Below are 26,811 nucleotides of genomic sequence, written 5' to 3'. Positions count from 1 at the left end.
GTGACAGTACGGACAGCACCTCTTCAATGTGAACCAAAACAACAAGCTTCTCTACCAGGAGAGGGCGGTGCAGGACACAGAAGGAAAGTACAACGTGGAAGTGAAGGGCAGTGCTTGTGCCTCAGTGCAGGTCAGTGAAGACACTCCTCACAATCCTATGTTGCAAGATCTGATTTATACATTACTGTGAAGTTCAAACATTTAAGAAGCTTCGTCTGGCTTGATATCTAGTTTATGAAATGTTTCTTTTTTTCTATCTTTTAAAATGTAGATTTTTAGACCACATTGTTTCCCTGACTTCTTCTTCCCTCTTTCCCAGATGGCGCTCCACTACAACATCCCTACTCCTACTGACAGCACAACGCTCAGCATCAAGGTGAAGCCAGAGGTCGACTGCAACAGCAACTCTTTGAGACCCAGAGTCACACTGAAACTCCAGTCTCAGTAAGAATGAATAACACATTTGCATGCACAGCATTCTTTGAATCAGGTCATTGATAACATACAGTGTTATTTTTGAGCATGTCTTACAGAATATTTTTGACCGAATTTAATTGGTGTTATTATACCTACAGTGCCCTCTGTAATTATTGGGACAAATAAGCATTTTTTATTATTTTGGCTCTATACTCCAAAAGTCTGGATTTGAAATCAGGGTATTTACAGGTTAAATCAGGGTATTTACATCCATATCAGGTGAACCATTTAGAAATTACAGCACTTTTTGTACATAGTCCCCCTATTTTAGGGAACCAAAGGTATTAGGACAAATTCACTTATATGTGTATTAAAGTAGTAAAAAGTTAAGTACTTGGTCCCATATTCACTCTACAATTTCGTTGGATGCATTTTCTGTTTGTTTCAGATTATTTTGTGCCCAATAGAAATGAATGGTAACTAATGTATTGTGTCATTTTGGAGTCACTTTTATTGTAAATAAGAATATAATATGTTTCTAAACACTTCTATATTAATGTGGATGCTACCATGATTATGGATCATCCTGAATGAATTGTGAATAATGATGAGTGAGAAAGTTGCAGTTGCACAAATATCATACTCCCAAGATATGCTAACCTCTCACCATTACAATAACAGGGGAGGTTAGCATTTTTGGGGGGTATGATATTTTTGCGTCTAACTTTATAGATGAAAATACCCTCAAATTAAAGCTGACAGTCTGCACTTTAAACTCGTAGTCATTTTCTGATTTTAAAAAATGCTTCACTGTCCCAATAATTACAGAGGGCACTGTATGTATAAGTTATATCATTTCTAGTTTGTACCTATGTAGCAGTAACAGTAAGAAAACATATCACATATCAAGCAACCTGGTCTTTTTATTGGTAAAATAAATTCATTCATTTGATTATTACAAGCACATATCAGACTTTGATATCAGGCATCTCTTTGCTTTCACAGATATCATGGAAAGGAGCTGACCACCAATATGATTATAGTGGATTTGAAAATGTTGTCTGGGTTTGCCCCAGACCCAGAGTCTTTGGGGAGGGTGAGTTTTTGTCATAACATACTTTTATGGTGTTACCTGTGGCCTTTTTCCATGTATAGTATAATATTATTATTATTATAATAATAATAATAATTATTATTATTATTATTATTATTTTTAATTATTATTATATATTATTATTATAATTATAATAATAATAATTATTATTATTTTTAATTATTATATATTATTATTATTATTATTATATTATTATTATATAGTAGCTCTTGCCTCTTTCACCTGTGAACCTTTTTGAAACTGAACTTTGCTGTCAATGCAAGATTAATAACATGTATGGCTTGTCTTCCAAGCTGAGGAGTTCACTTCAAGTGAATCGTGTTGATACTAAAGATGACCATGTGTTAATGTACTTGACAGAGGTGAGACCAAAACCAAATCATACATTCTATCAACTCTTATGGCAACATATGTCCATTGGTTTGTCCAAATTGCTCAAGATCAGTAAATTTGGTTAGGAATCATTGATCGACAGCAATATTCAAACCTTTGATTTTCACATTTTAGACCACTCAGGAACACTCTCAACACCTCTTGGTAAGCAATTCTGGTCTTAGGCATAAACATTTGTTTAATTGTCCATCTGAAAAACAGAACTCTATCCCAGGGTTAGGTTTTCAGAAGACTGAGGGGGGATTTCCTTTAACTGGGCTTTGCTCCTTTCATATTTATTTTGATCCTGACAAACTCCCCAGTCCCTGCCAATGACACGTACACACATAACATGATGCTGCCACCACAATACTGGAAAATACAGAGGGTTTCACTCTGTCTTGTGTTGTATTGGATTTGACCCAAACCTGTAGTATTTAATTTAGGCCACAAAGTTAATGTCTTGTTGCAAACATAATGGATGATTTGGAGTGGATTTTTTAACACAGGCTTCCTTCTTTTCACTTTGTCATACAGGACAGTAATGTGGCATGAATGCAATTTTGTTGATCCCTTCATATTTTCAAGTATTGTGGTGGCAGCATCATGTTATGGTTATGCTTGTCACCGGCAGGGACCGGGAGTTTTTTTAGGATGAAAATAAATATGGAAGGAGTAAAGCCCAGGTAAATAGGAAAACCCCCCTCAGTTTTCTGAAAACCTGTCCCTGAGATAGTTTTATTTTTATAAGGGACAATTACACAACTTGTAATGCCAAAAACACAACACAATGGCTTTCCAATAGGTGTGAAGTGTTCCTGAATGGGTTTGAATATTGCTGCCCATCAGTGATTCCCAACCAACTTTACTGCGCTTGAGACATTTTGACAAAAACAATGGATATATACTTCCCTAAGAGTTCAAAATTATTCATAGCTGTAATGGCTGCCAAAGGTGCTTCCACCAATTATTAACTCTGTGAAGACATACGCAATCAATACATCATCATTTTGTATTTCTTTGCAATTTGGAAAATGTTTTATAATTTTCTTTCACTTTGGAAATGGTCAAAAAGAAACAAAAAGAGCTTCTTAGAAAATAGCAGTTTCTCAAGCAAGAAAATACAGAGCAAGAAAAATAATAAGTAAAGCTGCAGAACAAGAAAAGTTTCATGTATTAGTTTTGTTTTAGTGTATGTGTTCTCTCTCTCTCTCTTCGAAAATTTGGCAAGGATAGGAAAAAAATCTAATTGAATCACTTTTTAGTTTTAATTTTAAGGCAGCAAAACTTGAAGAATGTGCAAGACTTTCACTAGCGACTGTATATATATTTTGACGTACTTGCAGTGACATACAGTGCATTCGGGAAAAAAATGTATGCACTCACTAACTGTAAGTCGCTCTGGATAAGAGCGTCTGCTAAATGACTAAAATGTAAAAATGTATTCAGACCCCTTGACTTTTTCCACATTTTGTTACGTTACAGCCTTATTCTAAAATTGATTAAATAGTTTTCTACACATAATAGCCCATAATAACAAAGCAAAAACAGGTTTTTATAACATTTTGCTAATTTATTAAAAATAAAAAAACAGAAATACCATATTTACATAAGTATTCAGACTCTTTGCTATGAGACTCGAAATTGAGCATTATGACCATCCTGTGTCACTTTACTTGGACTAAGAAAATACACTTTATCAAGAAGCCTTATGACCATCATAATCACATAAGCCAGATAGGCCTATCACGTACATGCCCTTATATCAGTCAAAAAGAGGGTGTCTTGCTCCTGAAATCTACTCCTGCATTCATCCCAGTTATCGGCAACATCAGCAACAGAGCAATTACAAATACAATAATATGGTCAATTATAATGTATATAGTATATAACATAAACATACTGTTGACATGGAGGCTATAGTGTAACGGAAGGTTTTGCCATGTGTGGTAGGTTTTGTGGGTTTTGACACTCTTATGTAGGTGTCATAACCAGCCATAAAATAACACAATATATGTCACAACAGGTCTAAATATGTGTCATGACAGTGTTATGACCATATTATAACAGGTTATGACAATTTATCTCAGCTGTTCTGACATATTATGACATGGTTATGACTGTTACTTGACACGCTGGGTGTCAAGTAGAGTGTTACCGAAACGGAAACTTCTGCTTAGAGCATTTAAATAATTGTGACCAATATGTTTTTTATTTTTTATCTCCCAATAGTTACGATCACTATTTCTGGAATTAAAGTTTTCCATTATAACCCTATTCTTGAGCATTTTTTCCAGAAAGTTTTGTCACACTGTGGCAAGCAATGAGTTCCAAGGTTTAGGCTAAGGAGACGAGGTGAATATTGAAAGGCTTTATGTAAGACAGTGGGTCTCATCCTGGGGAACTAATACCCGTAGGGATACCTGGCCTATCCAACAGGGGGTACTTGTGTCACGCCCTGACATTGAGATCTCTAGTTGGGTTGGTCAGGGTGTGAAATCTATTTGATATATTTCTATGTTGGCCGGGTGTGGTTCCCAATCAGAGGCAGCTGTCGGTCATTGTCTCTGATTGGGGATCATACTTAGGCAGCCATGTTGCCTACCTTAGTTGTGGGATCTTGTTTCTGTTTGGCTTGGTTGATGTTTAGCCTCTTGAACTTCACGTTCTGTTGGATTTTGCTATTTTGTCGATGTTTATTAAAATAAATGACTATGTACGCATACCACGCTGCACCTTGGTCCGATCCTTTACACAACGAACGTGACAGAAGATCCCAACCACAGGAGGAGCAGACATCATGGACATGGGAGGAGATATTAGACGGAAAAGGATCATGGACGTGGGAAGAGATCCAGGCAGGTATGGATCACCTTCCTTGGGAGCAGACGGAGGCAGCGAGGGAGAAAAAACGGCGACTCAAAAGGTCCTGATCACGAAGGAAGCCCGAGAGGCAGCCCCAATACTTTTTTTGGGTTAACACATTTTTTTTTTGCCCTGAAAGGGCTGACTGTGAAGGAGGAGAGAGCTAGAGAGGAGGCCACTCTGAAGATGGAGGCCCTCCAAGCAGCTAAAGACCTGCAGCTCAGCACTCTGAGGGAGCAGGAGCTCTCCCTTCAGAAGGAGGCGCTGCAGGAGGCCCACAGGGAGAAGGAGTCCGTGGATGTACTGAGAGAGGAGCTGGCTAGGCAACAGGAGGAGCTGAGAGAGGAGTTAACCCTACAGCAGCAGAGAACGCAGTCCTTAGAGCAGAGGCTGGCGGAGCCAGGTTTCAGAGTAGAGCCAACTCCCCGCATTCACGTTAAGGAGCGTAGGACCGTTCAGGCACCCTGTTATGCTGTGATATGCACTGTATCTCCAGTGCGCATTCATAGCCCGGTGCGCTTGGTGCCCGCGTCCCGCTCTTGCCGGGCTAAAGTGAGCGTTCAGCCAGGACGGGTCGTGCCTGCTCCTCGCACCAAACCAGTGGTTTGTGTCTCCAATCCAGTACGGCCCGTGCCTGCTCCTCGCACCAAACCAGTGGTGCGTGTCTCCAGCCCGGTACGGCCCGTTCCTGCTCCTCGCACCAAACCAGTGGTGAGTGTATCCAGTCCGGTACGGCCCGTTCCTGCTCCTCGCACCAAACCAGTGGTGCGTGTTTCCAGTCCGGTACGGCCAGTTCCTGCTCCTCGCACCAAACCAGTGGTGTGTGTATACAGTCCGGTACGGCCCGTTCCTGCTCCTCGCACCAAACCAGTGGTGCGTGTTTCCAGTCCGGTACGGCCCGTTCCTGCTCCTCGCACCAAACCAGTGGTGTGTGTATACAGTCCGGTACGGCCCGTTCCTGCTCCTCGCACCAAACCAGTGGTGCGTGTATCCAGTCCGGTACGGCCCGTTCCTGCTCCTCGCACCAAACCAGTGGTGTGTGTCCCCAGGCCGGTACGGCCCGTTCCAGCGCCACGCACCTGACCTCCAGCGACGGTCAGCTGCTCCACTCCAGTGGCCAGAGCAGTCCGCTCCACCGATGCCTAGTCCAGCTCCGGTCAGCTGCTCCACTCCAGTGCCAGAGCAGTCCGCTCCACCGGTGCCTAGTCCAGTTCCGGTCAGCTGCTTCACTCCAGTGCCAGAGCAGTCCGCTCCACCGGTGCCTAGTCCAGCTCCGGTTATCTGCTCCATACCAGAGCTGGGGCAGTCCACTTCACCGGTGCCCTGTCCGGGTCCGGTCGTCTACTCTTCCCCCATGCCGGAGCCATCCGCTCCACCGGGGTCCGAGCCGGAGCCAGACGTCAACCCCTCTCCAGGGTCGGGGTCTCCCACACCAGGGTCCAGACAGGACTTGGTGCATCGCGGGAGGACTGCTGGGCCGGGACCAGACGTCAGCCCCTCTCCAGGGTCGAGGGCTCCCACACCAGGGTCCAGACAGGGCTTGGTGCATTGGGGGAGGACTGAGAGGGGGAGCATCGCACCGGGGTCCAGACCGGACCGGGCGTGCAAAGGGGAGGCAGGATGGGAGAAGAGTTTACTGCCTTCGTCACGTCCGAAGCCGGAGCCGGAGCCGGAGCCGCCACCGAGGCTAGATGCCCACCCGGACCCTCCCCTAATGAGTCAGGTTTTTGCGCCCGGGGGGGGGGGGGGGGGGGGTACTCTCACGCCCTGACATTGAGATCTCTAGTTGGGTTGGTCAGGGTGTGAAATCTAATTTATATATTTCTATGTTGGCCTGGTGTGGTTCCCAATCAGAGGCAGCTGTCGGTCGTTGTCTCTGATTGGGGATCATACTTAGGCAGCCATGTTGCCTACCTTAGTTGTGGGATCTTGTTTCTGTTTGGTTTGTTGATGTTTAGCCTCTTGAACTTCACGTTCTGTTGGATTTTGCCGGTGTTGGTTAAAATAAACGACTATGTACGCATACCACGCTGCACCTTGGTCCGATCCTTTACACAACGAACGTGACAACTTGGGAAGAATCATGGGCAGCGCAATATGTCATTGGGGGTAAGGTAAATCAAAAAAGTTTAGAACCACTGTAGTAGTAAGTAGTAACAGAAAATCTACACAGATCATCAAAGGTCACGTACACCAGTGGAGGCTCCTCAGGGGAGGAAGGGGAATTTCATAAAATAAAAATTGTAAAACATTACAAAAGTTATCCTTTTAAACTATATGAAATATATTCACATGCCACCAAATAATGTATTAAAGCACACTGTTTTGCAATGAAGGTCTACAGTAGCCTCGACAGCACTCTGTAGGGTAGCACCACGGTGTAGCCGGAGGACAGCTAGATTCCGTCCTCCTCTGGGTACATTGACTTCAATACAAAACCTAGGAGGCTCATGGTTCTCACCTACTTCCATAGATTTACACAGTAATTATGACAACTTCCGGAGGATGTCCTCCAACCTATCAGAGCTCTTGCAGCAGAAACTGACATGTTGTCCACCCAATCAAAGGATCAGATAATGAATCTAGTACTGAAAGCATAAGCTACAGCAAGCTAGCACTGCAGTGCATAAAATATGGTGAGTAGTTGACTTAAAGAGAAAGACAACAGTTGAACAGTTTTGAACAAATACATTTATTCAAAAATGAAGGAGAAGAAAGAGAGCGATAGAGAGAGATTGTCATTTTTTGTCACTTTCAGTTTCACTTACTTGGCTAGCAAATGCAGCTGGCTATTTTAGCCTACTCAAACACCCTGCTCAAACAGAGGGATGTTATGTTAGCTAGCTGGCTATGACTAGCCAACACAACACTGGAACTCTTCCAAGTCAAGGTAAGCTTTTGGTTTTACTAATTTATTGCCAACGGGGCCCGCCGGTGTAACTGCTGAACTGCTAACTGACTATACACTGTAATGTTACAGCATGATTGTAGGGGGTTTACTAACGCGTTAGTTCTATTTGCTATGTTGACTATGATGTTACTTTAGCTAATATGGTGACAACAATGTAGGCTGTGTGTAGCAGTTATGATATGGATTGGCTTGGAAAGCTTTTTTCGCCTGGCCACATACAACTGATGTGTTGTGCATTGAAGTCCACAAATGAAGGGAAAAGGTGAGAGGAGGAGAGCGCATAGATGCGAGAAGGAACACAACGTGGCTGCTATGAATGTGAACTGTGTTTACGCAAGACCAGGGGTCTATTCATTCAGCCGATTCTGTTGAAAAACCTTTCTTAAACGGAAGCAAACGAAGCGTAAACGGAGCGGTATTGAATGTGTCGCTGTCTGTCCATGTGTCACTGTCTGTCACCTCAACATTTTCTCTCAACCTGTGTGCACCTATGTTGTAATCTTTCATCCATAGGCTAGGTTGTAGTAACCTCATGATTGGTATAGGGAAAATTAGAGTATCATGTAGTAGCCTAAACCTATCGATGTTCAATTGAACTGGGTGAATGGAATATGAATGACAGTCATCCAATATGCTGTAATAGAAATAAGGCCATGTTCATGAAAAAATATATATATATCTTAAGCGGCACTGACCGCCACTGACGTAGACGTACATGTACACTACCGTTCAAAAGTTTGGGGTCACTTAGAAATGTCCTTGTTTTCGAAAGAAAAGCAATTTTTTTGTCCATTAAAATAACATCAAATTGATCAGAAATACAGTGTAGACATTGTTAATGTTGTAAATGGCTATTGTAGCTGGAAACTGGGCTGAGGTCTCTGAGGAGGTCTGAATCCAGTGCAGGTGAGGAACACACACATATACAGAGAGAGAGAGAGAGAGAGAGAGAGAGAGAGAGAGAGAGAGAGAGAGAGAGAGAGAGAGAGAGAGAGAGAGAGGACTAGTTTATTCATCATTATACAGAATACAAAGTTATTCTCTGATCTCCCCAATTAATTTTGACAGACACCGGAGTTCTTTGAATTACTCATTTAATTGAGACTATCTAGAGTGCCAGACGTGCGGAGGGTTTGCACTTTTGTGATTACTCCATTGGCTCCATTGCCCAGGTAGGGTCAATCAAGGCAAGACAGCACAAACCTCTCTGGATTACAACCAAATTATGATAAGTGTACTATATTACGTATTGGATATCAAAGAAATACAACTTTTACATTATCGTGTAGTTTACCAATAAAATAGTCTGACGGTGATGTGGACATACTCGGTATACATATCCCGAAAGAAAGAAATTATCTCAATCCAATACATTTTAATAGAAAGGTAGCAAAAATAGATAAGATCTTGCTACCATGGAAAGGAAAATACCTGTCTATTTGTGGAAAAATCACCCTGATTAACTCTTTATTCACATCCTAATTTACCTATTTGCTTATGGTCTTGCCTACACCTAGCGACCTGTTTTATAAATTATATGAGCAAAAAACATTCCATTTTATTTGGAATGGCAAGCCAGACAAAATGAAAAACGCCTAATTATATAATGATTATGTTAAAGCATTAGACCTCTCACTAAAGGCGTCAGTCATACAAAAGTCATACTTACAGTTGAAGTCGGAAGTTTACATACACTTGGGTTGGAGTCATTAAAACTCGTTTTTCAACCATTCCACAAATTCCAACAATTGTTTACATACATATTATTTAACTTATAATTCACTGTATCACAACTCCAGTGGGTCAGAAGTTTACATACACTAAGTTGGCTGTGCCTTTAAACAGCTTGGAAAATTCCAGAACATGATGTCATGGCTTTAGAAGCTTCTGATAGGCTAATTGACACCATTTGAATCAATTGAAGGTGTACCTGTGGAAATATGTCCTCTGGTCTGATGAAACAAAAATAGAACTGTTTGGCCATAATGACCATCGTTATGTTTGGAGGAAAAAGGGGGGGGCTTGCAAGCCGAAGAACACCATCCCAACCGTGAAACACGGGGTGGCAGCATCATGCTGTGGGGGTGCTCTGCTGCAGGAGGGACTGGTGCACTTCACAAAATAGATGGCATCATGAGGAAGGAAAATTATGTGGATATATTGAAGCAACATCTCAAGACATCAGTCAGGAAGTTAAAGCTTGGTCGCAAATGGGTCTTCCAAATGGACAATGACCCCAAGCATACTTCCAAAGTTGTGGCAAAATGGCTTAAGGACAACAAAGTCAAGGTATTGGAGTGGCCATCACAAAGCCCTGACCTCAATCCTATAGAAAATGTGTGGGCAGAACTGAAAAAGCGTGTGCGAGTAAGGAGGCCTACAAACCTGACTCAGTTACACCAGCTCTGTCAGGAGGAATGGGCCAAAATTCACCCAACTTATTGTGGGAAGCTTGTGGAAGGCTACGCAAAATGTTTGACCCAAGTCAAACAATTTAAAGGCAATGCTAACAAATACTAATTGAGTGTATGTAAACTTCTGACCCACTTGTGATGAAAGAAATTAGAGCTGAAATAAATCATTCTTGTCAGGGTTGAGTGTAGAGGGAACGTGGAATCACACGCAGGACACAGAGATTCAAAAAACAAATGATTTTAGTGAAGTCCGACAGTACAAGCCAACACGGCAACAGGCCACAGGCGAAACAAATGTACACTGGAACAGTCCAAAGTACATACGCACAACGTGCAGGACTCTCTTAAACAAAACGAAATACAGAGAGCATAGAACAGCGGACCAACATCTACACGTGACATAGAACAATTACACACAACACCTGACCAAACACAAGAGAACTAAATAGGGTGCCTAATGAACACTTAACAATGAACAGGTGTGACAAACAGGCAAAACCAATCAAACATGAAACATCGAACGGTGGCAGCTAGTACTCCGGAGACGACGACCGCCGAAGCCTGCCCGAACGAGGAGAAGGAGCCGCCTCGGCCGAAACCGTGACAGTACCCCCCCCTTGACGCGCGGCTTCAGCCGTGCGCCGCCCCCGGCCTCGGGGACGACCAGGAGGACGCGGAGCAGGGCGCGTAGGATGACCACGATGGAACTCGGTCAGAAGAGACGGGTCTAGGATGTCCCTCCTCGGCACCCAGCACCGCTCCTCCGGGCCGTACCCCTCCCACTCCACGAGATATTGGAGACCCCCCATCCGGCGTCTAGAATCTAGGATGGCCCGAACAGTGTACGCCGGAGCCCCCTCGATGTCCAACGGGGGCGGAGGAGTCTCTTCTATCTCAAAGTCCTGGAGTGGACCAGCTACCACCGGCCTGAGGAGAGACACATGGAACGAGGGGTTAATATTCTTGTAATCAATGGGCAGTTGTAACCTGTAACACACCTCGTTCAATCTCCTCAGGACTTTAAAAGGCCCCACAAACCGCCGACCCAGCTTCTGGCAGGGCAGGCGGAGGGGCAGATTTCTGGTTGAGAGCCAGACTCGATCTCCAGGTGCGTACACTGGCCCCTCACTGCGGTGGAGGTCGGCGCTCGTCTTCTGTCGACGGACGGCTCGCTGCAGATGGACGTGTGCAGCGTTCCACGTCTCCTCCGAGCGCCGCACCCACTCATCCACCGCAGGGGCCTCGATCTGGCTCTCATGCCAAGGTGCCAGAACCGGCTGGTACCCTAACACACACTGGAAAGGGGTTAGTTTAGTGGAGGAGTGGCGGAGAGAGTTCTGTGCCATCTCGGCCCAGGGCACATATCTCGCCCACTCCTCCGGCCGGCCCTGGCAATATGACCTCAGAAACCTACCCACATCCTGGTTGACATGTTCGACCTGCCCATTACTCTCCGGGTGGTAACCCGAGGTAAGGCTCACCGAAACCCCCAACCGTTCCATAAACGCTCTCCAGACTCTGGAGGTAAACTGGGGGCCTCGATCAGACACTATATCCTCGGGTACCCCGTAATGCCGGAAGACGTGAGTAAATAGAGCCTCAGCGGTCTGTAGGGCAGTAGGAAGACCCGGCATGGGAAGGAGACGACAGGCCTTCGAGAACCGATCCACAACGACCAGGATGGTGGTATTCCCCTGTGAGGAGGGAAGGTCGGTAACAAAATCCACCGAGAGGTGAGACCAGGGTCGTTGTGGAACGGGCAGGGGTTGTAACTTACCCCTGGGCAAGTGTCTGGGCGCCTTACACTGGGCACACACTGAGCAGGAGGAGACATAAATCCTCACATCCCTGGCTAACGTTGGCCACCAGTATTTAGTACTAAGACAGTGCACCGTCCGGCCAATACCTGGATGCCCAGAGGAGGGTGACGTGTGAGCCCAATAAATAAGCCGATCCTGGACCTCGAGCGGGACGTACGTCCGACCCACCGGACACTGTGGAGGGCTAGGGTCGGTGCGTAATGCCCGCTCGATCTCCGCATCGACCTCCCATACCACCGGTGCCACCAGACAAGACTTAGGTAGTATGGGAGTGGGCTCCACGCACCTCTCCTCCGTGTCATACCGCCGAGACAGGGCATCTGCCTTCCCGTTCTGGGACCCAGGGATGTAAGTGATCTTAAACACGAACCGGGCTAGAAACATAGTCCACCGAGCCTGGCGAGGATTCAGTCTCCTAGCTGCCCGAATGTATTCCAGGTTACGGTGGTCAGTCAGAATGAGAAAAGGGTGTTGAGCCCCCTCAAGCCAATGCCTCCACACCTTTAGGGCCTGTACCACGGCTAACAGCTCCCTGTCCCCTACGTCATAATTACGCTCCGCCGGACTGAGCTTTTTCGAATAAAAAGCACAGGGGCGGAGTTTAGGTGGAGTGCCGGACCGTTATGAGAGAACAGCCCCGATACCGGCTTCAGACGCGTCCACCTCCACTTGGAATGGTAAAGTGGGATCCGGGTGCGCCAGCACTGGAGCCGAGGTAAACAGGTCCTTCAGTCTCCCAAAAGCCCTGTCCGCCTCAGCTGACCACCGCAAGCGCACTGGACCCCCCTTCAGAAGGGACGTTATGGGAGCTGCCACCTGTCCAAAACCCCGGATAAACCTCCGGTAGTAATTCGCAAAACCCAAGAACTGCTGCACCTCTTTAACCGTGGTTGGGGTTTGCCAATTACGCACGGCTGACACACGGTCAACCTCCATTCTCACCCCTGACGCAGACAACTGATAACCCAAAAAGGAGACCGACTCCTGGAAGAACAGACATTTCTCGGCTTTGACATACAGGTCATGCTCCAACAACCTCCTCAATACTCTGCGCACCAGGGCTATATGTTCGGCCCGGGTAGAACTGTACACCAGAATATCGTCTATGTACACCACTACTCCCTGCCCCTGCATGTCCCGGAAAATCTCATCTACAAAGGATTGGAAGACTGATGGAGCATTCATTAACCCGTATGGCATGACGAGATACTCGTAATGACCGGAGGTAGTACTAAATGCTGTCTTCCATTCATCGCCCTCTCTAATGCGCACCAAGTTATATGCGCTCCTGAGGTCCAATTTTGTGAAGAACCGTGCCCCGTGCAATGACTCCGTCATAGTCGCAATCAGCGGAAGTGGATAACTATATTTTACAGTAACCTGATTTAGACCGCGGTAATCAATACACGGGCGCAAACCTCCATCCTTTTTCTTCACAAAAAAGAAGCTCGAGGACGCGGGTGAAGTGGAGGGCCGTATGTATCCCTGTCTCAGAGACTCGGCAATGTAGGTCTCCATTGCCCTCTTCTCCTCCTGTGACAACGGATACACATGGCTCCGCGGGAGCGCAGCTCCTGCCTGGAGGTCTATCGCACAATCCCCATGTCTATGAGGGGGCAACCTAGCCGCTCTTGTCTTGCTAAACACGAGTGCCAAATCCTCATACTCGGGGGGAATGTGCAATGCGGGCATCTGGTTCGGACTCTCTACCGAGGTCGCCCCTACGGAAACACCCAGACATAGCCCCTCACACTGAGCAGACCACCCTTTAAGAGCCCTCTCTCGCCACGAAATAGTAGGATCATGGGTACTCAACCAGGGAAGCCCCAGTACCACCGGATACGCAGGAGAGTCGATCAGATAGAGCTGAATCGTCTCCTCATGACCCCCCTGCGTCTCCATCCGAAGTGGCGCTGTGACCTCCCTAATCAACCCAGATCCTAACGGACGACTATCTAGGGCATGTACAGGGAAAGGGTTATTTACAGGAAGGAGGGGAATCCCTAACTCTACACAGAATTTGCGATCTACAAAATTCCCAGCTGCGCCTGAATCTACTAGCGCCTTATGCTGGGAACGAGGTGCAACCTGTGGAAAACAAACAGGTATGGTTATGTGTACGACAGAAAGCTCTGGGTAAGTGGGGCGCCTACTCACCTGGGAGGACTCCCCAATGTGTGGCCTGCCTTCTCCTCCACCAGGGGACCCTCCCCAGCACCTAGCCGCGGTGTGCCCTCCACGGCCACAGTTGGTGCAGGGGACGGCCCCCCTCGGGCTCCTTCTTCTCCTTCCTCTAGCGCCAGCACCTCCAAGCTCCATCGGGCTCGGCTCGGAGGTGCTGGAGGGTGGAATGGGCGACCCCCACCTGGAACGTCCGCGGGTAGCGAGCAGGGTGTCCAGCCGAATGGCCATGTCAACCAATTGGTCAAATGAAAGCGTGGTATCCCTGCACGCCAACTCTCTGCGGACGTCCTCCCGGAGGCTGCAGCGGAAATGGTCTATGAGTGCCCGCTCATTCCACCCTGCATCTGCCGCTAGAGTCCGGAACTCCAGTGCAAACTCCTGAGCGCTCCTCATCCCCTGCCGGAGGTAGAATAGACGCTCCCCCGCCGCCTTCCCCTCTGGTGGATGGTCGAACACTGCACAGAAGCGGCGGGAGAACTCTGCATAGGTGATAGTAGCGGCGTCTATTCTCCTCCATTCGGCGTTGGCCCACTCCAACGCCTTGCCGGTGAGACAAGAGATGAGGGCGGAAACGCTCTCGTGTCCCGAGGGCGCCGGGTGTACGGTGGCGAGATAGAGTTCAACTTGTAACAGGAACCCCTGACACCCGGCAGCGGTGCCGTCGTACGCCCTCGGGAGCGAGAGCCGAATCCCACTGGGTTCCGGAAGTTGGACGGGCGGGCTGACCGATGGTGATGGTGCGGTAGGTGGGGGTGTGGGTACCCCGCTGGTCATCACCCGGTCCAGGGCGTGCCCGATTTGGTTGATTCTGTCCTCCTGACCGCGAAGGCGCTCCTCCATGATCTCAGTGGGTGCGGGTGCGGGTGCTCCTGCTGATTCCATAGATATGGTGTGTAATTCTGTCAGGGTTGAGTGTAGAGGGAACGTGGAATCACACGCAGGACACAGAGATTCAAAAAACAAATGTTTTTAGTGAAGTCCGACAGTACAAGCCAACACGGCAACAGGCCACAGGCGAAACAAATGTACACTGGAACAGTCCAAAGTACATACGCACAACGTGCAGGACTCTCTTAAACAAAACGAAATACAGAGAGCATAGAACAGCGGACCAACATCTACACGTGACATAGAACAATTACACACAACACCTGACCAAACACAAGAGAACTAAATAGGGTGCCTAATGAACACTTAACAATGAACAGGTGTGACAAACAGGCAAAACCAATCAAACATGAAACATCGAACGGTGGCAGCTAGTACTCCGGAGACGACGACCGCCGAAGCCTGCCCGAACGAGGAGAAGGAGCCGCCTCGGCCGAAACCGTGACAATTCTCTCTACTATTATTCTGACATTTCACATTCTTAAAATGAAGTGGTGATCCTAACTGACCTAAGACAGGGAATTTTTACTACGATTAAATGTCAGGAATTGTGAAAAACTGAGTTTAAATGTATTTGGCTAAGGTGTATGTAAACTTCTGACTTCAACTGGCCTTTTTTCCCCATTTATTCAGATTACAACCTCTCACTTTCAGTTATTTGAAAACGAAATAATCTCCAAAATATCGCTATTTTTAAAACAAGCCATAGAAAGTTGGTTGCAATTTCAGTATAATCCACCAGAAAAGACAGAACAAATAATACAACAAATATTGTGGTTAAACTCAAATATAGTAATTGATTTAAAAAAAAAACATGATTTAAAAAAAGGTATCATCTTTGTAAATGATATCATAAATAGGACTGGTGGAGTTATGTCACACATGCAGCTAACTCAAATATATGGAAATGTCTGCTCTACCCAAAATTACAACCAACAAATTGCAGCATTACCGCAAAAATGGAAGAAGCAAGGAACTTGTTTGTCGGCCCTGCATTAAAGACTAAAATTGGTTAAAGAAAAATGTGATGAATAGAAAAGTATACCAGTTTCATTTAAGGACCCAAAAATTGACAGATGTGCCATATAGATTGAAAAATAGTTAATAACAACTAGGTAACTCCTGTAAAATATACTGCGTCCGTAAAATGTATATAGGTTCAGACCTTTTGTGGAACAGCACAGTTAGAAATATATGGCAAATAGAAATCAAACTGGATGGACATCAGAAAGACAGGACTAAAAACAAACAAAATATAACTTTTGTAAAAAAGATTGTGTCCGTAAAATGTATATAGTATGTATAATCTGGAAGTAGAAGCCTAAGTGTTGTTGTTCATTAGTTTACTCCAATTAGGGGAGGGGTGGTAGGGTTAGTGGAAAATAATATTTAAAAAATATATGTGTATATACACTACCAGCCAAAAACTTGGACACACCTCCTCATTCAAGGGTTTGTCTTTATTTTTACTATTTTTTACATTGTAGAATAATAGTGAAGACATCAAAACTATGAACTAACACATATGGAATCATGTAGAAACCAAAAAAGTGTTAAACAAATCAAAATATATTTTATATTTGAGATTCTTCAAATAGCCACCCTTTGCCTTGATGACAGCTTTGCACATTATTGGCATTATATCAACTAGTTTCAAGAGGTAGTCACCTGGAATGGATTTCAATTAACAGATGTGCCTTCTTAAAAGTTAATTTGTGGAATTTCTTTCCTTCTTAATGCATTTGAGCCAATCAGTTGTGTTGTGACAAGGTGGGTGTGGGGGGGGGGGGGGGGGGGTAAACAGAAGGTAGCCCTATTTGGTAAAAGACCAAGTCCATATTATGGCAAGAACTACTCAAATGAGCAAAAACAAATGACAGTCCATCATTACTTTAGACATGAAGGTCAGTCAATACGGAACATTTCAAGAACTTTGAAAGTTTCTTCAAGTGCAGTCGCAAAAACCATCAAGCGCTATGATGAAACTGGCTCTCATGAGGACCACCACAAGAATGGAAGACCCAGATTTACCTCTGCTGCAGAGGATAAGTTCATTAGAGTTACCAGCCTCAGAAATTGCAGCCCATATAAATGCTTCAAAGATTTCAAGTAACAGACACATCTCAACATCAACTGTTCAGAGGAGACTGTGTGAATCATGTCTTCATGATCAAATTGCAGCAAAGAAACCACTACTAAAGGACACCAATAAGAAGAAGAGACTTGCTTGGGCCAAGAAATACGAGCAATGGACATTAGAATGGTAGAAATGTGTCCTTTGGTCTGGAGTCCAAATTTGAGATTTTTGGTTCCAACCGCTGTCTCTTTGTGAAACGCGGTGTGGGTGAACGGATGATCTCCGCATGTGTATTTCCCACCATAAAGCATGGAGGAGGAGGTGTTATGGTGTGGGGGTGCTTTGCTGGTGACACTGTCTGTGATTTATTTAGAATTCAAGGCACACTTAACCAGCATGGCTACCACAGCATTCTGCAGCGATACGCCCTCCCACCTGGTTTGGGCTTAGTGGGACTATCATTTGTTTTTCAACAGGACAATGACCCAACACACCTCCATGCTGTGTATGGTCAATTTTACCAAGAAGGAGAGTGATGGAGTGCTGCATCAGATGACCTGGCCTCCACAATCCCCCGACCCCAACCCAATTGAGATGGTTTTGGATGAGTCGGACGGCAGAGTGAAGGAAAAGCAGCCAACAAGTACTCCGCATATGTGGGAACTCCTTCAAGACTGTTGGAAAAACATTCCAGGTGAAGCTGGTTGATAGAATGCCAAGAGTGTGCAATGCTTTCATCAAGGCAAAGGGTGGCTATTTGAAGAATCTCAAATATAAAATATATTTTGATTTGTTTAACACTTTTTTGTTTATTACATGATTCCATGTGTTATTTCATAGTTTTGATGTCTTCACTATTATTCTACAAAGTAATAAATATTTAAAAAATAAAGTAAAACCCTTGAATGAGTAGGTGTGTCCAAACTTTTGACTGGTAGTGTAAATCAAGTATGCCCAGTTTATCATTTATCGACTGTAACAGATTGGTTTCCACCCTTACCATTCCGGATGGAGAAAAGGATCCATTTTCTGTGTCCGTCGAGGACTGTCGTTTTTTGGGGGGGATTGGTTCTCCATGTTTACTCTCCGTCATGTTTGGGTGTTGATTGTTTTGGTGATATTGGTCAATAAATGTCTCTAGCCTTATAATTTGTTTTGTGTTGTTATCCATATTGAAGGGTATTACCCACGAGTATGTGGAGTTAAGTGCTAATATTTAGTCAAACGTACAGATATTGAATATTACGTGTTTATCTTGACGTGATCTGCACAGCTGTATTCAGTCCGCCATCTTTAAGCCACACCTGATCTTGTCTTATCTTACCGTTGTCACTGTTGACTGTATTTCAGGGCTGTCTTCGATGTTCACGTCGTTCTAGCTTCAGCAATGCAATATGTACAGTATATGGCAATATAAGAGACCAGAAATGTGAGAATCACTGTTGTAGGCTGGGCAGGGCACAAATGAAGAGAGCAGAAGGAAAAATAAGAGGAGTTGGGAGGGGGGAGGGGGTTTAAAGAGCTACTGTCCAATCAAGTGGGCTTGTGTTGCAGCTTCTCTGAGCAAAAAACAGGATGTATTTTATTGACATCTAAAGTGGAGTGTGATTGAATACTCTTTCTTGATATCAGATCAGCATGTACACTTGTTAACCCATAACAAGGACGTTTTTAATTTCCCATTGTTAAGTCATGAGGAGTCTTGCTACTCTTCAAAAGTACTGTTTTTCACAGCATACTCATATGTTCATAATTCTCATTAAATGTTTTGATATATTTGTTAATATATTTAGTGAGCTGTGTTGTCAACAACAGGGCTCTATAGTATCTGTTTGTGTTATCTCGATTGTTCTGTTACTCTTTCTCTAAATGGATTTGTGAGATGTTTTCGATTACATCTTTCCATGCTCAATTAGCTCAATAAATTATTAGGAGATATTCATAATAGAGATTATAGCCACGACTCATTATGGGAATGATCAGGACAGGACGCATCCCCTTGTAAGATATTTGTTGATGGGATTTAGAGTGAGTGGATTTCCTGGATCCCATTCCCTGATGAGAAATAAAAGAGAACCACACCTTGATTATTACTACAGGGGCCCATGATGATTACAGATGGAGGAAGAAAAAAGCTGAGAACCAAAAGCTTTGAGCAAAATTGAGAAAGAACATTTACACACCTTTGTACAGTTGGCAACACCGATTAACAGCACATTGCAGCTCTCTGGAACTTAACAAAAACAATTTATAGATATTTTATGTTTACTGGACTCCCAATTACATATAGCTCATAAGTCTTCCCAAGTACCCCCTGTTGGATAGGCCAGGTACATCCATGCGTACTAGTTCCCCAGGAAGAGACTTACTGTCTTACATAAAGCCTTTCAATATTCCCCTTGTCTCCTGAGCCTAAACCTTTGAACTCATTGCTTGCCATAGTGTGACATCAAAACCTACACGAAAAAATGCTCAAGAATAGAGTTTTAATGAAAAACTTTAATTCCAGTAAGTTACATCCTTTACTTGAGATCTTGAAAGATGCCTCAAGGGTTGCATGTGTGACCTCTGTTAATGTCATTTTCTTCTTACATCTGCAGAGCGGCAAATACAATGAATAGGGCCATGTAAAGAATTCTCTAATAACAAATTGGCCAGCATTTAGGTAAAATGAATAAAGGAATATTGACCCAGTTAACTAAATAATGTATATCACATATAGTATATGGGTCAGGCCAGCTATATAAAATTACCAATAATTCCAGATAGTTCACCAGCTTGTAACCCCTACTTGCAAGGGAAGACATATTCTGTCTCTGCCTGGTCACCTGAATAAAACCAAAAATACAGGTAAGTCTCAGTAAATGAACACAAATTAACTAAATGTTACTAAAAAGCAGAGGGAAAAATACATCTTGGGGAAAGTTAGATATAAACTTACTTGGCTGGTAGTAGTCATAGATCTTGACCACCGCAGGCTTTAGATTCTGTACTGGGAGCTCCTGTATGATGTCCAGGGTGTGGTTGAAAGGTAGGAATAGTGACGGTAACTGTTGGGAGAAAAAAAAAGCATTTTGGTTACAAGTATTTAAACCCTCCAAGCAGAAGTGTAATTTCAGCTTTGCTGACTTTGAAGGACATTCCACACAAATTAATTCCATTACATTGAGTGTTATGTGCACTGTTTCAAACTGATGGATGGTTTGGTCTCACCTCTCTCAAGTACATTAACACATGGTCATCTTTAGTATCGACACGATCCACTAGAAGTGAACCTCTCAGCTGTGAAGACAAGCCATTCACTGATCATTCATATTGCATCGACAATGTTGTAACTTTAATGGGTTACAGAGATAATGTTTACAGTTAATTCATTGAGCTGTATATAAATATATTTTTATTTTACAGTTATTTACATAATGTATGTACAATAGTAATTGTATTAGAATTCACGTGATGGAGATTGAATGAACTACAGTATGTACATATTTCTGTTGTATTGGTTAGTATTGGATTACGCTATTGACTGCAAATAACAGAATGCCTTGCGACAGGAAGTAACAAAAATGGGAACGCGCCAGTTATGTACAAGTGACAAGTGATTATCCTAGCAACTTTCTTTTATTGTTTTTTAGAATCTAACGTGGCAAAATGTAACGTGAACCAGTATTATTACTAAAAATAAGCTTTCATCTTACAACCGACGTACCGAGTCATTACTTTGAAGATAGTTATTCTATAGACAAAAAAGGTCAGTATCAGAAAGGTTCGCAGATGAGAGGCAAGAGCTACATGGAGAAAGGTCACAGGTAACACCATAAACGTATGTTATTTAAAAAACTCACCCTCCCCAAAGACTCTGGGTCTGGGGCAAAACCAGACAGCATTTTCAAATCCACTATAATCATATTGGTGGTCAGCTCCTTTCCATGATATCTGTGAAAGCAAAGAGATGCCTGTGATATCAAAGTTAACTAGTTTGATTATTTTAGCCATAAGAAGACCAGGTTGCCTGATATGTTTTCAAACTGTTACTGATCCAAGCCTAGGTACAAACCAGTGGAGGCTGCTGAGGGGAGGACGGCTCATAATAATGGCTGGAATGGTATTGCATCAAACAGCTAGAAACCATGTGTTTGATGCATTTGATACAATTCCACCAACCTCCTGTGGTAAAAACTAGAAGTTAAAAAACAAATAGGAAACCAAGTAATTTGGGCCAAGTCCATTCTGGAAGACATGCTCCATAATAACACTTTGGAGTGTCATTGATAAACGTATTCAAAGAATGCTTTTGTGAATGCAAATGGCCATTCATTCTTACTGAGATTGAAGTTTTAGCGTGACTCTGGGTCTCAAAGAGTTGCTGTTGCAGTCGACCTCTGGCTTCACCTTGATGCTGAGCGTTGTGCTGTCAGTAGGAGTAGGGATGTTGTAGTGGAGCGCCACCTGGGAAAGAAAAATAGAAAAAGTCAGGAGAGGCTTCTTCAATCAACAGTCTGGGCTCTGGATATCTGTATGATGGTTACTTCAATTCTTCAATTGTAACCATTGAGTCTTGAATAATATAACAATGGTTCTTGAGGAGTTACATTTCCCCAGCCCCATCCCTCAGCTCACAGGAGGTTGGTGGCACCTTAATTGGGGAGGACAGGCTCGTGGTAATGGCTGGAGCGGAATTAGTGGAATGGTACCAAATACATCAAACACATGGTGTCCATGTGTTTGATGCTATTCCATTTGCTCTGTTCCACCCATTATTATGTGCCGTCCTCCCCTCAGCAGCCTCCACTGCCTCAGTTGTATACCAAATCAAGTGGCACAGGGCTGCTGTTTTGCAGAAAAGACATTCCCAGACTGTAGCTTTAGTGATAGATTAAACCGTATTTTGGCAACATAGGATTGGGAGGAGAGATGTGTATTCACTGACCTGCACTGAGGCACAAGCACTGCCCTTCACTTCCACACTGTACTTCCCTTCTGTGTCCTGCAGCGCCCTTTCCTGGTAGAGAAGCTTGTTGTTTTGGTTAACTTCGAAAAGGTGCTGTCCCCCACTGGGAGACTGTACTGTCACTGTGCTGGTGCCCTCTCTACTGAACACCCTGGTGGAGTAGAGAGCTAGGGCCTGGAGGGCCACCACTGTGTCCTAAACACCAATAGAACACAGACAAATATGTTCAAAATGAATGAAGCTATCCCATTTTACAGAAAGGGTCGATTTTTACATTGGTCAGTCCCTAGAGTGACTATTTCCCATTTCCATCCATTATGATTTCTAGGCTCCATTTCAGTGGAAGTTAGACTCATCAGGCTTGAAATGACAAGAAGCACACACATGCCTGTGATCTGGTAAAAGTCAAGGTAATAATGCCTCATTACTAGTGCACAGCACAGGGTGCCATTTCGGAACAGAGGTGTTTTGGAAGTATACCTGTGTGGAGGAGAAGCCTCCGTAGGCGTTCTGCTGCCTCACCAGCCACCTGACGATGCGGGAGGCGTAGCCCAGGTCAGTGGTAGACAGAGGGGAGGCACTGAGGGAAGCCAGCAGAACGTAGGAGCTGATCTCCACTGCCAGGGAGGCTGAGGTCTCTGAGGAGGTCTGAGTCCAGTGCAGGAGACCCCCTGAGGGACGAGGAGCGCGCGTGCACACACACACACACACACACACACACACAAACACACACAAACACACAGAGAGAAAAAATAGGGGCTAGCTTATTCATCAATATACAGGATACACAGTTCTTCTCTGACCCGCACAATGAATTTTTGGACAAAAACTGAGTTCAAATTGTATTTGTGTTCTATGAAATGCTTTGGTGTTTGATTGAGCCTATTTGGAGAGCCAGACTATTTACTCCATTGACAAACTCTATTAAGTCAAGACAGCACAAACAGATCTTGGACCAGGATATGTCTCACCCTCTTGTAATGCGATCGTGTCCAGGTGCTGCAGAAGCTGGGCCCGGGTCTCCATGTCCCCTGCCAGGGTAAAGGTGTAGGCCAGCAGAGCAGTAGTGTAGGTGTTGGACAAATCACTGGTGGAGTTCCTCAGGCAAGACAAGCTGCCATACACAACAGGATCCTGGAGCACAGAATAACAGAGCAACACGTTAAGAGACATGTTAGCCTGGTCCCAGATCTGTTTGTACTGGCATGACAATACAAACAGATCTGGGACTAGGCTACAGACATTCATGCTGAAGCACTTCTAGTTTTTCAGTTTACAGTAGTAACTAAGCCTACTCAGTTTTAACAGCACAATACCATTTAGATCTGCTTATGGTAACATATTCTTATACTTATTGCATAGGCTACTTTGAGAGAAAAACATTATTTAACTGTGAATTTTAAATACACAATACACAACTCATTACATTGTAGATGACAGTTGATGTAAGAGGTACACAACAGTCTTCATATAGGAGGCTAATTCAGTTGCCTGTAATGGACATTGTTGTAGTGAGAAACAATGGGTATGTGGAGATGCTACTTACCGACACTGACATGTTGAGCTCCAGCATTGAAGCAGTGATGTAGGCCGTCAGTGTGACTTCATCTGTCACCCCACCCTACAAAACAATGTCAAAATACTAAAACGTGTATAAACTGTATTTAGCCTGATACAATTCTGTTGAAATCATCATTCACTATTTTATGGCTGGTCTGACGAGACATACAACTACATCTTCTAATCAGTTTATTATCAATATAAATACCTTCATTCTGTTATTAAAGAGTTTCCCCAATCTGATGAAACAGCCATGTTTGCCTTGTCGACGTTCTAACCAAGTCTTGGATTGCTCAATTTTTGCCGGGTCAATATAGATGAAAGACTGTGCTTTGCCAAAGGATCTCAAGACAAAAGCAGTCAGCCTGAGGAAAGAGAACTTGATTTGAATGTCCCGTCATAATACCCACATAAGGTTGTCATAAACATGACTTAGAGCTTGACATTACATGCAATGACAGCTTATTTTAACTTATGTCACATCCATGGTCTCTGTCAGAGACAATGCCATTTGATTGGTCAATACTTAATTGAAACAGACACAGTTATAATGTGTTTACCAGTAGGTGAAAAACACAATACTCACCAAGTGTTGCCCGAGCCTTGTCCAAATGTGCTGTATGCACCATCAAAATGCTTGTAGTTCAGCTGCCTTTGGTAACCTGTCGGCGTGTTTTTAGAGTGAACAACAAAGAGACCATGTGTTTTTTATAGTCACTGACCGTGTGCCCCAAATGGCACCCTATTCCCTATATAGTACACTACTTTTGTCAGGAAAAAATGAGTGCGCTATTTAGGGAATAGGCAGGGTTGGGTAGATTACTTTCTAAAGGTAATCCGTTACAGTTACTAGTTGCCTGTCCAAAATTGTAATCAGTAACGTAACTTTTGGATTACCCAAACTCAGTAACGTAATCTGATTACTTTGTTACTTTTGGATTACTTTCCCCTTAAGAGGCATAGAAGAAGATAAAAAAGGATCCATCTAGAAAACAGAAAGGTGTCAATGTGTTTTTTTTCAGCAAAGAAAAATTCTGAATTTAAAAGTTAGTAATAATCTAGTTTTTCAAAAGTATCTGTAATCTGATTACAATATTTTAGCTGGTAATGTAGCTGATTTTTTTGTAATCAGATTACATGGAACTGATTACCCTTGGGGTGCCATTTGGGATGCAGCCTCAATATTCTCTGATCAAATGATTTCAGTGGGGAAATGTGTTGGGTCAGTGATGCTCTGTTGATAAGACACTGTGATGTCATCTATGCTGGAGTGCTATCATTTACATGATAGCAGGGTCGTAGGCACACTGTGGTGAATTCTTTTTTTAAATTATTCAACGGAAACAAACAAAAGGGCTCTTATTGGACAAATCCAGCCCTGTTTTCTACAGTTTGGTGTCTAATCAATACGATCCATATTTTGAGGGACTCTGTTACCACTAGTGAGGAACTTGGTAGCCTTGTCTCGAATTGCTGGAGTGAGCTGCTCTGTGTTCCTCAGGTACTCCAGGATGTAGATATTGGGGGCTAGGAGGGCCATATTCTGCTCTCCACACCCATATGGCATCTGCAACAGTCCATCCAGGTTCTTGAGGGCCCGACCCAGGATGTCCCCTACAGAGAAACATGGGACTTCTGTAAGACTGTCCTCTATAGCAAACAGCAGTTATCACTGGAGAAGGGTTGCTTTTCCCACCACTACGCCTCTCTAAACAATACAATGGTTTATTTTACCCAGGACTGAGAGGGACATTCGATTAGATCCATCCACCACATTCTTGGGGAGTTGCAGTTCCACATCCTCTGTCAGAGCTTCTCCTGTGGACACAGATGATAAGATGAATGTAGATGATCATTTCAACCAAAGTGATGTCATGACTCTCCTGGCTGAGGATCCAAAGGCCTCAGATCAGCTTGGCAAATGGCTGATAAAAACCAGACCCCATCTCACCCACAGAAGAGGAGAGAGGGGGGGCTGGGCCGGTTATGACACCTTAACACTCTGCCATAAATTACAGAGGAGGGGGATCTCTCCCTTGCTCTCCAGTATTGGTAAAGGAATGTCTTTGTTCAAAATACTTTTGCCGCCAAAACCTTTTTGTCCAAAAGGTTAACATTGGAACATTATTTATATCATCCGAATGTTAAGAATGGTCAGTGGGGACCTAAAGAACAATCATGTCATATTCTTTATTATTTTGTGATGTCATTAAGGATGGTATCAATAAATAACTGTAACTCGGAAAATGTACACATTCTATCTATCAAGTTTACACCCAAATGTTGTATAAAATATATGATTAAAGATGAGAGTATTTTGGTGAAGATAGGAATGTGATTTTAGTCTTCTGATGAGATAATTGTTTTTCATATAAACTTTTGCCCAGTCAGTAACCACGCCCCAAGGGAGCACAGACATTGTGTTGGCGTGATGGAACGCCCCGTTTTTACGCAAGGATAAAAAGCCTTGGTAACAAAATGTACATTTAGATCAGAAAGCGTGGATCTGTGGCTCTCATTAACACCTTCCCCATAGGAGTGATTGGTTTCTACAGAGAGACGACGAACAAAGACAGACACGTAAATACATTGATGAATTTTTCTCCGAATGGGCGGTGGTTAGGGTGCTAAGAATTCTGATTAATGTGGAGCGTAGTTTCTAAATGTTATACGATAAGTTTGACTCTCTTTGTCCCTCTCTCCCGCCTTCTTTATCTATCCCTCCCTTTCCTTTGATAACCAAGCAGTCATAATGTTGTTTGTCCGCTAGGGACCTTTTCTCATGTATTAAGTATGTATGTATTCTGTGTTATTATTTAGTTAGCTAGTAAATAATTAATTAAGCAAATTTGTGTATTGCTGACTCATAAGTAAGGTTGGGGTTCTTGCGGATCCAAGGATTATGCGACGTTCAGAATGAGACTGATATGAGGTAATGATTAATAAGTGACTGTTATCGATATATAACATATGTATATTTTAGAGTTACATTCGGGAGATGGTAACTCTATAAACAACTTCTTCCGTGGTACCCCAAATCCTAATGAGTTAATTGTTACATGATTAATTTAATCGAGTGACAATTAAACATAGTTAGTTGATTCAATAAATAAGTCATCACATTAATGAAAGTCACTTCACTACATTGAACATTCAAAGTTCATGCATTACTGACCAGTTGGACATAGCAACCAGTTGTAGGTGTCGGTCTTCTCTGTTCCCTCCGCCTGAGAGGAGA

The 26,811-nt window shown here is 43.7% G+C and overlaps 1 protein-coding gene and 1 long non-coding RNA gene across 4 annotated transcripts in view; one reads left to right on the top strand and one right to left on the bottom strand.

The window, feature by feature from the left end:
- Positions 1-322: 322 nt before the first annotated feature.
- LOC311105474 lies at positions 323-1,887 on the top strand. Its single transcript, XR_014610263.1, has 3 exons — positions 323-444; positions 1,423-1,513; positions 1,825-1,887. It is a non-coding gene; the product is annotated as an uncharacterized lncRNA (long non-coding RNA).
- A 17,654-nt stretch (positions 1,888-19,541) lies between these two features.
- The window catches only part of LOC311105469 (alpha-2-macroglobulin-like), a 40,413-nt gene continuing 33,143 nt past the window's right edge, over positions 19,542-26,811 (bottom strand). For 2 of the 3 annotated variants that reach the window (XM_084147639.1, XM_084147641.1), the window contains exons 22-35: positions 26,749-26,800; positions 25,308-25,391; positions 25,011-25,187; positions 24,160-24,235; positions 23,782-23,938; positions 23,560-23,634; positions 22,985-23,147; positions 22,494-22,684; positions 21,993-22,208; positions 21,387-21,511; positions 20,908-20,998; positions 20,276-20,344; positions 20,004-20,112; positions 19,542-19,890 (exon numbers count right to left, since the gene is read on the bottom strand). In XM_084147639.1, coding sequence (XP_084003765.1) covers positions 19,850-19,890; positions 20,004-20,112; positions 20,276-20,344; positions 20,908-20,998; positions 21,387-21,511; positions 21,993-22,208; positions 22,494-22,684; positions 22,985-23,147; positions 23,560-23,634; positions 23,782-23,938; positions 24,160-24,235; positions 25,011-25,187; positions 25,308-25,391; positions 26,749-26,800 — 1,626 coding nt within the window. In that variant the 3' untranslated portion in view covers positions 19,542-19,849. The remainder of the gene's footprint in view (positions 19,891-20,003; positions 20,113-20,275; positions 20,345-20,907; positions 20,999-21,386; positions 21,512-21,992; positions 22,209-22,493; positions 22,685-22,984; positions 23,148-23,559; positions 23,635-23,781; positions 23,939-24,159; positions 24,236-25,010; positions 25,188-25,307; positions 25,392-26,748; positions 26,801-26,811) is intronic. The other variant, XM_084147640.1, reaches the window with a different exon arrangement.

Source organism: Coregonus lavaretus (genome assembly GCF_964263955.1).
Source record: "Coregonus lavaretus genome assembly, chromosome: 30".
NCBI lineage: Eukaryota > Metazoa > Chordata > Actinopteri > Salmoniformes > Salmonidae > Coregonus > Coregonus lavaretus.
This window is presented reverse-complemented; position numbering and strand designations above follow the sequence as displayed.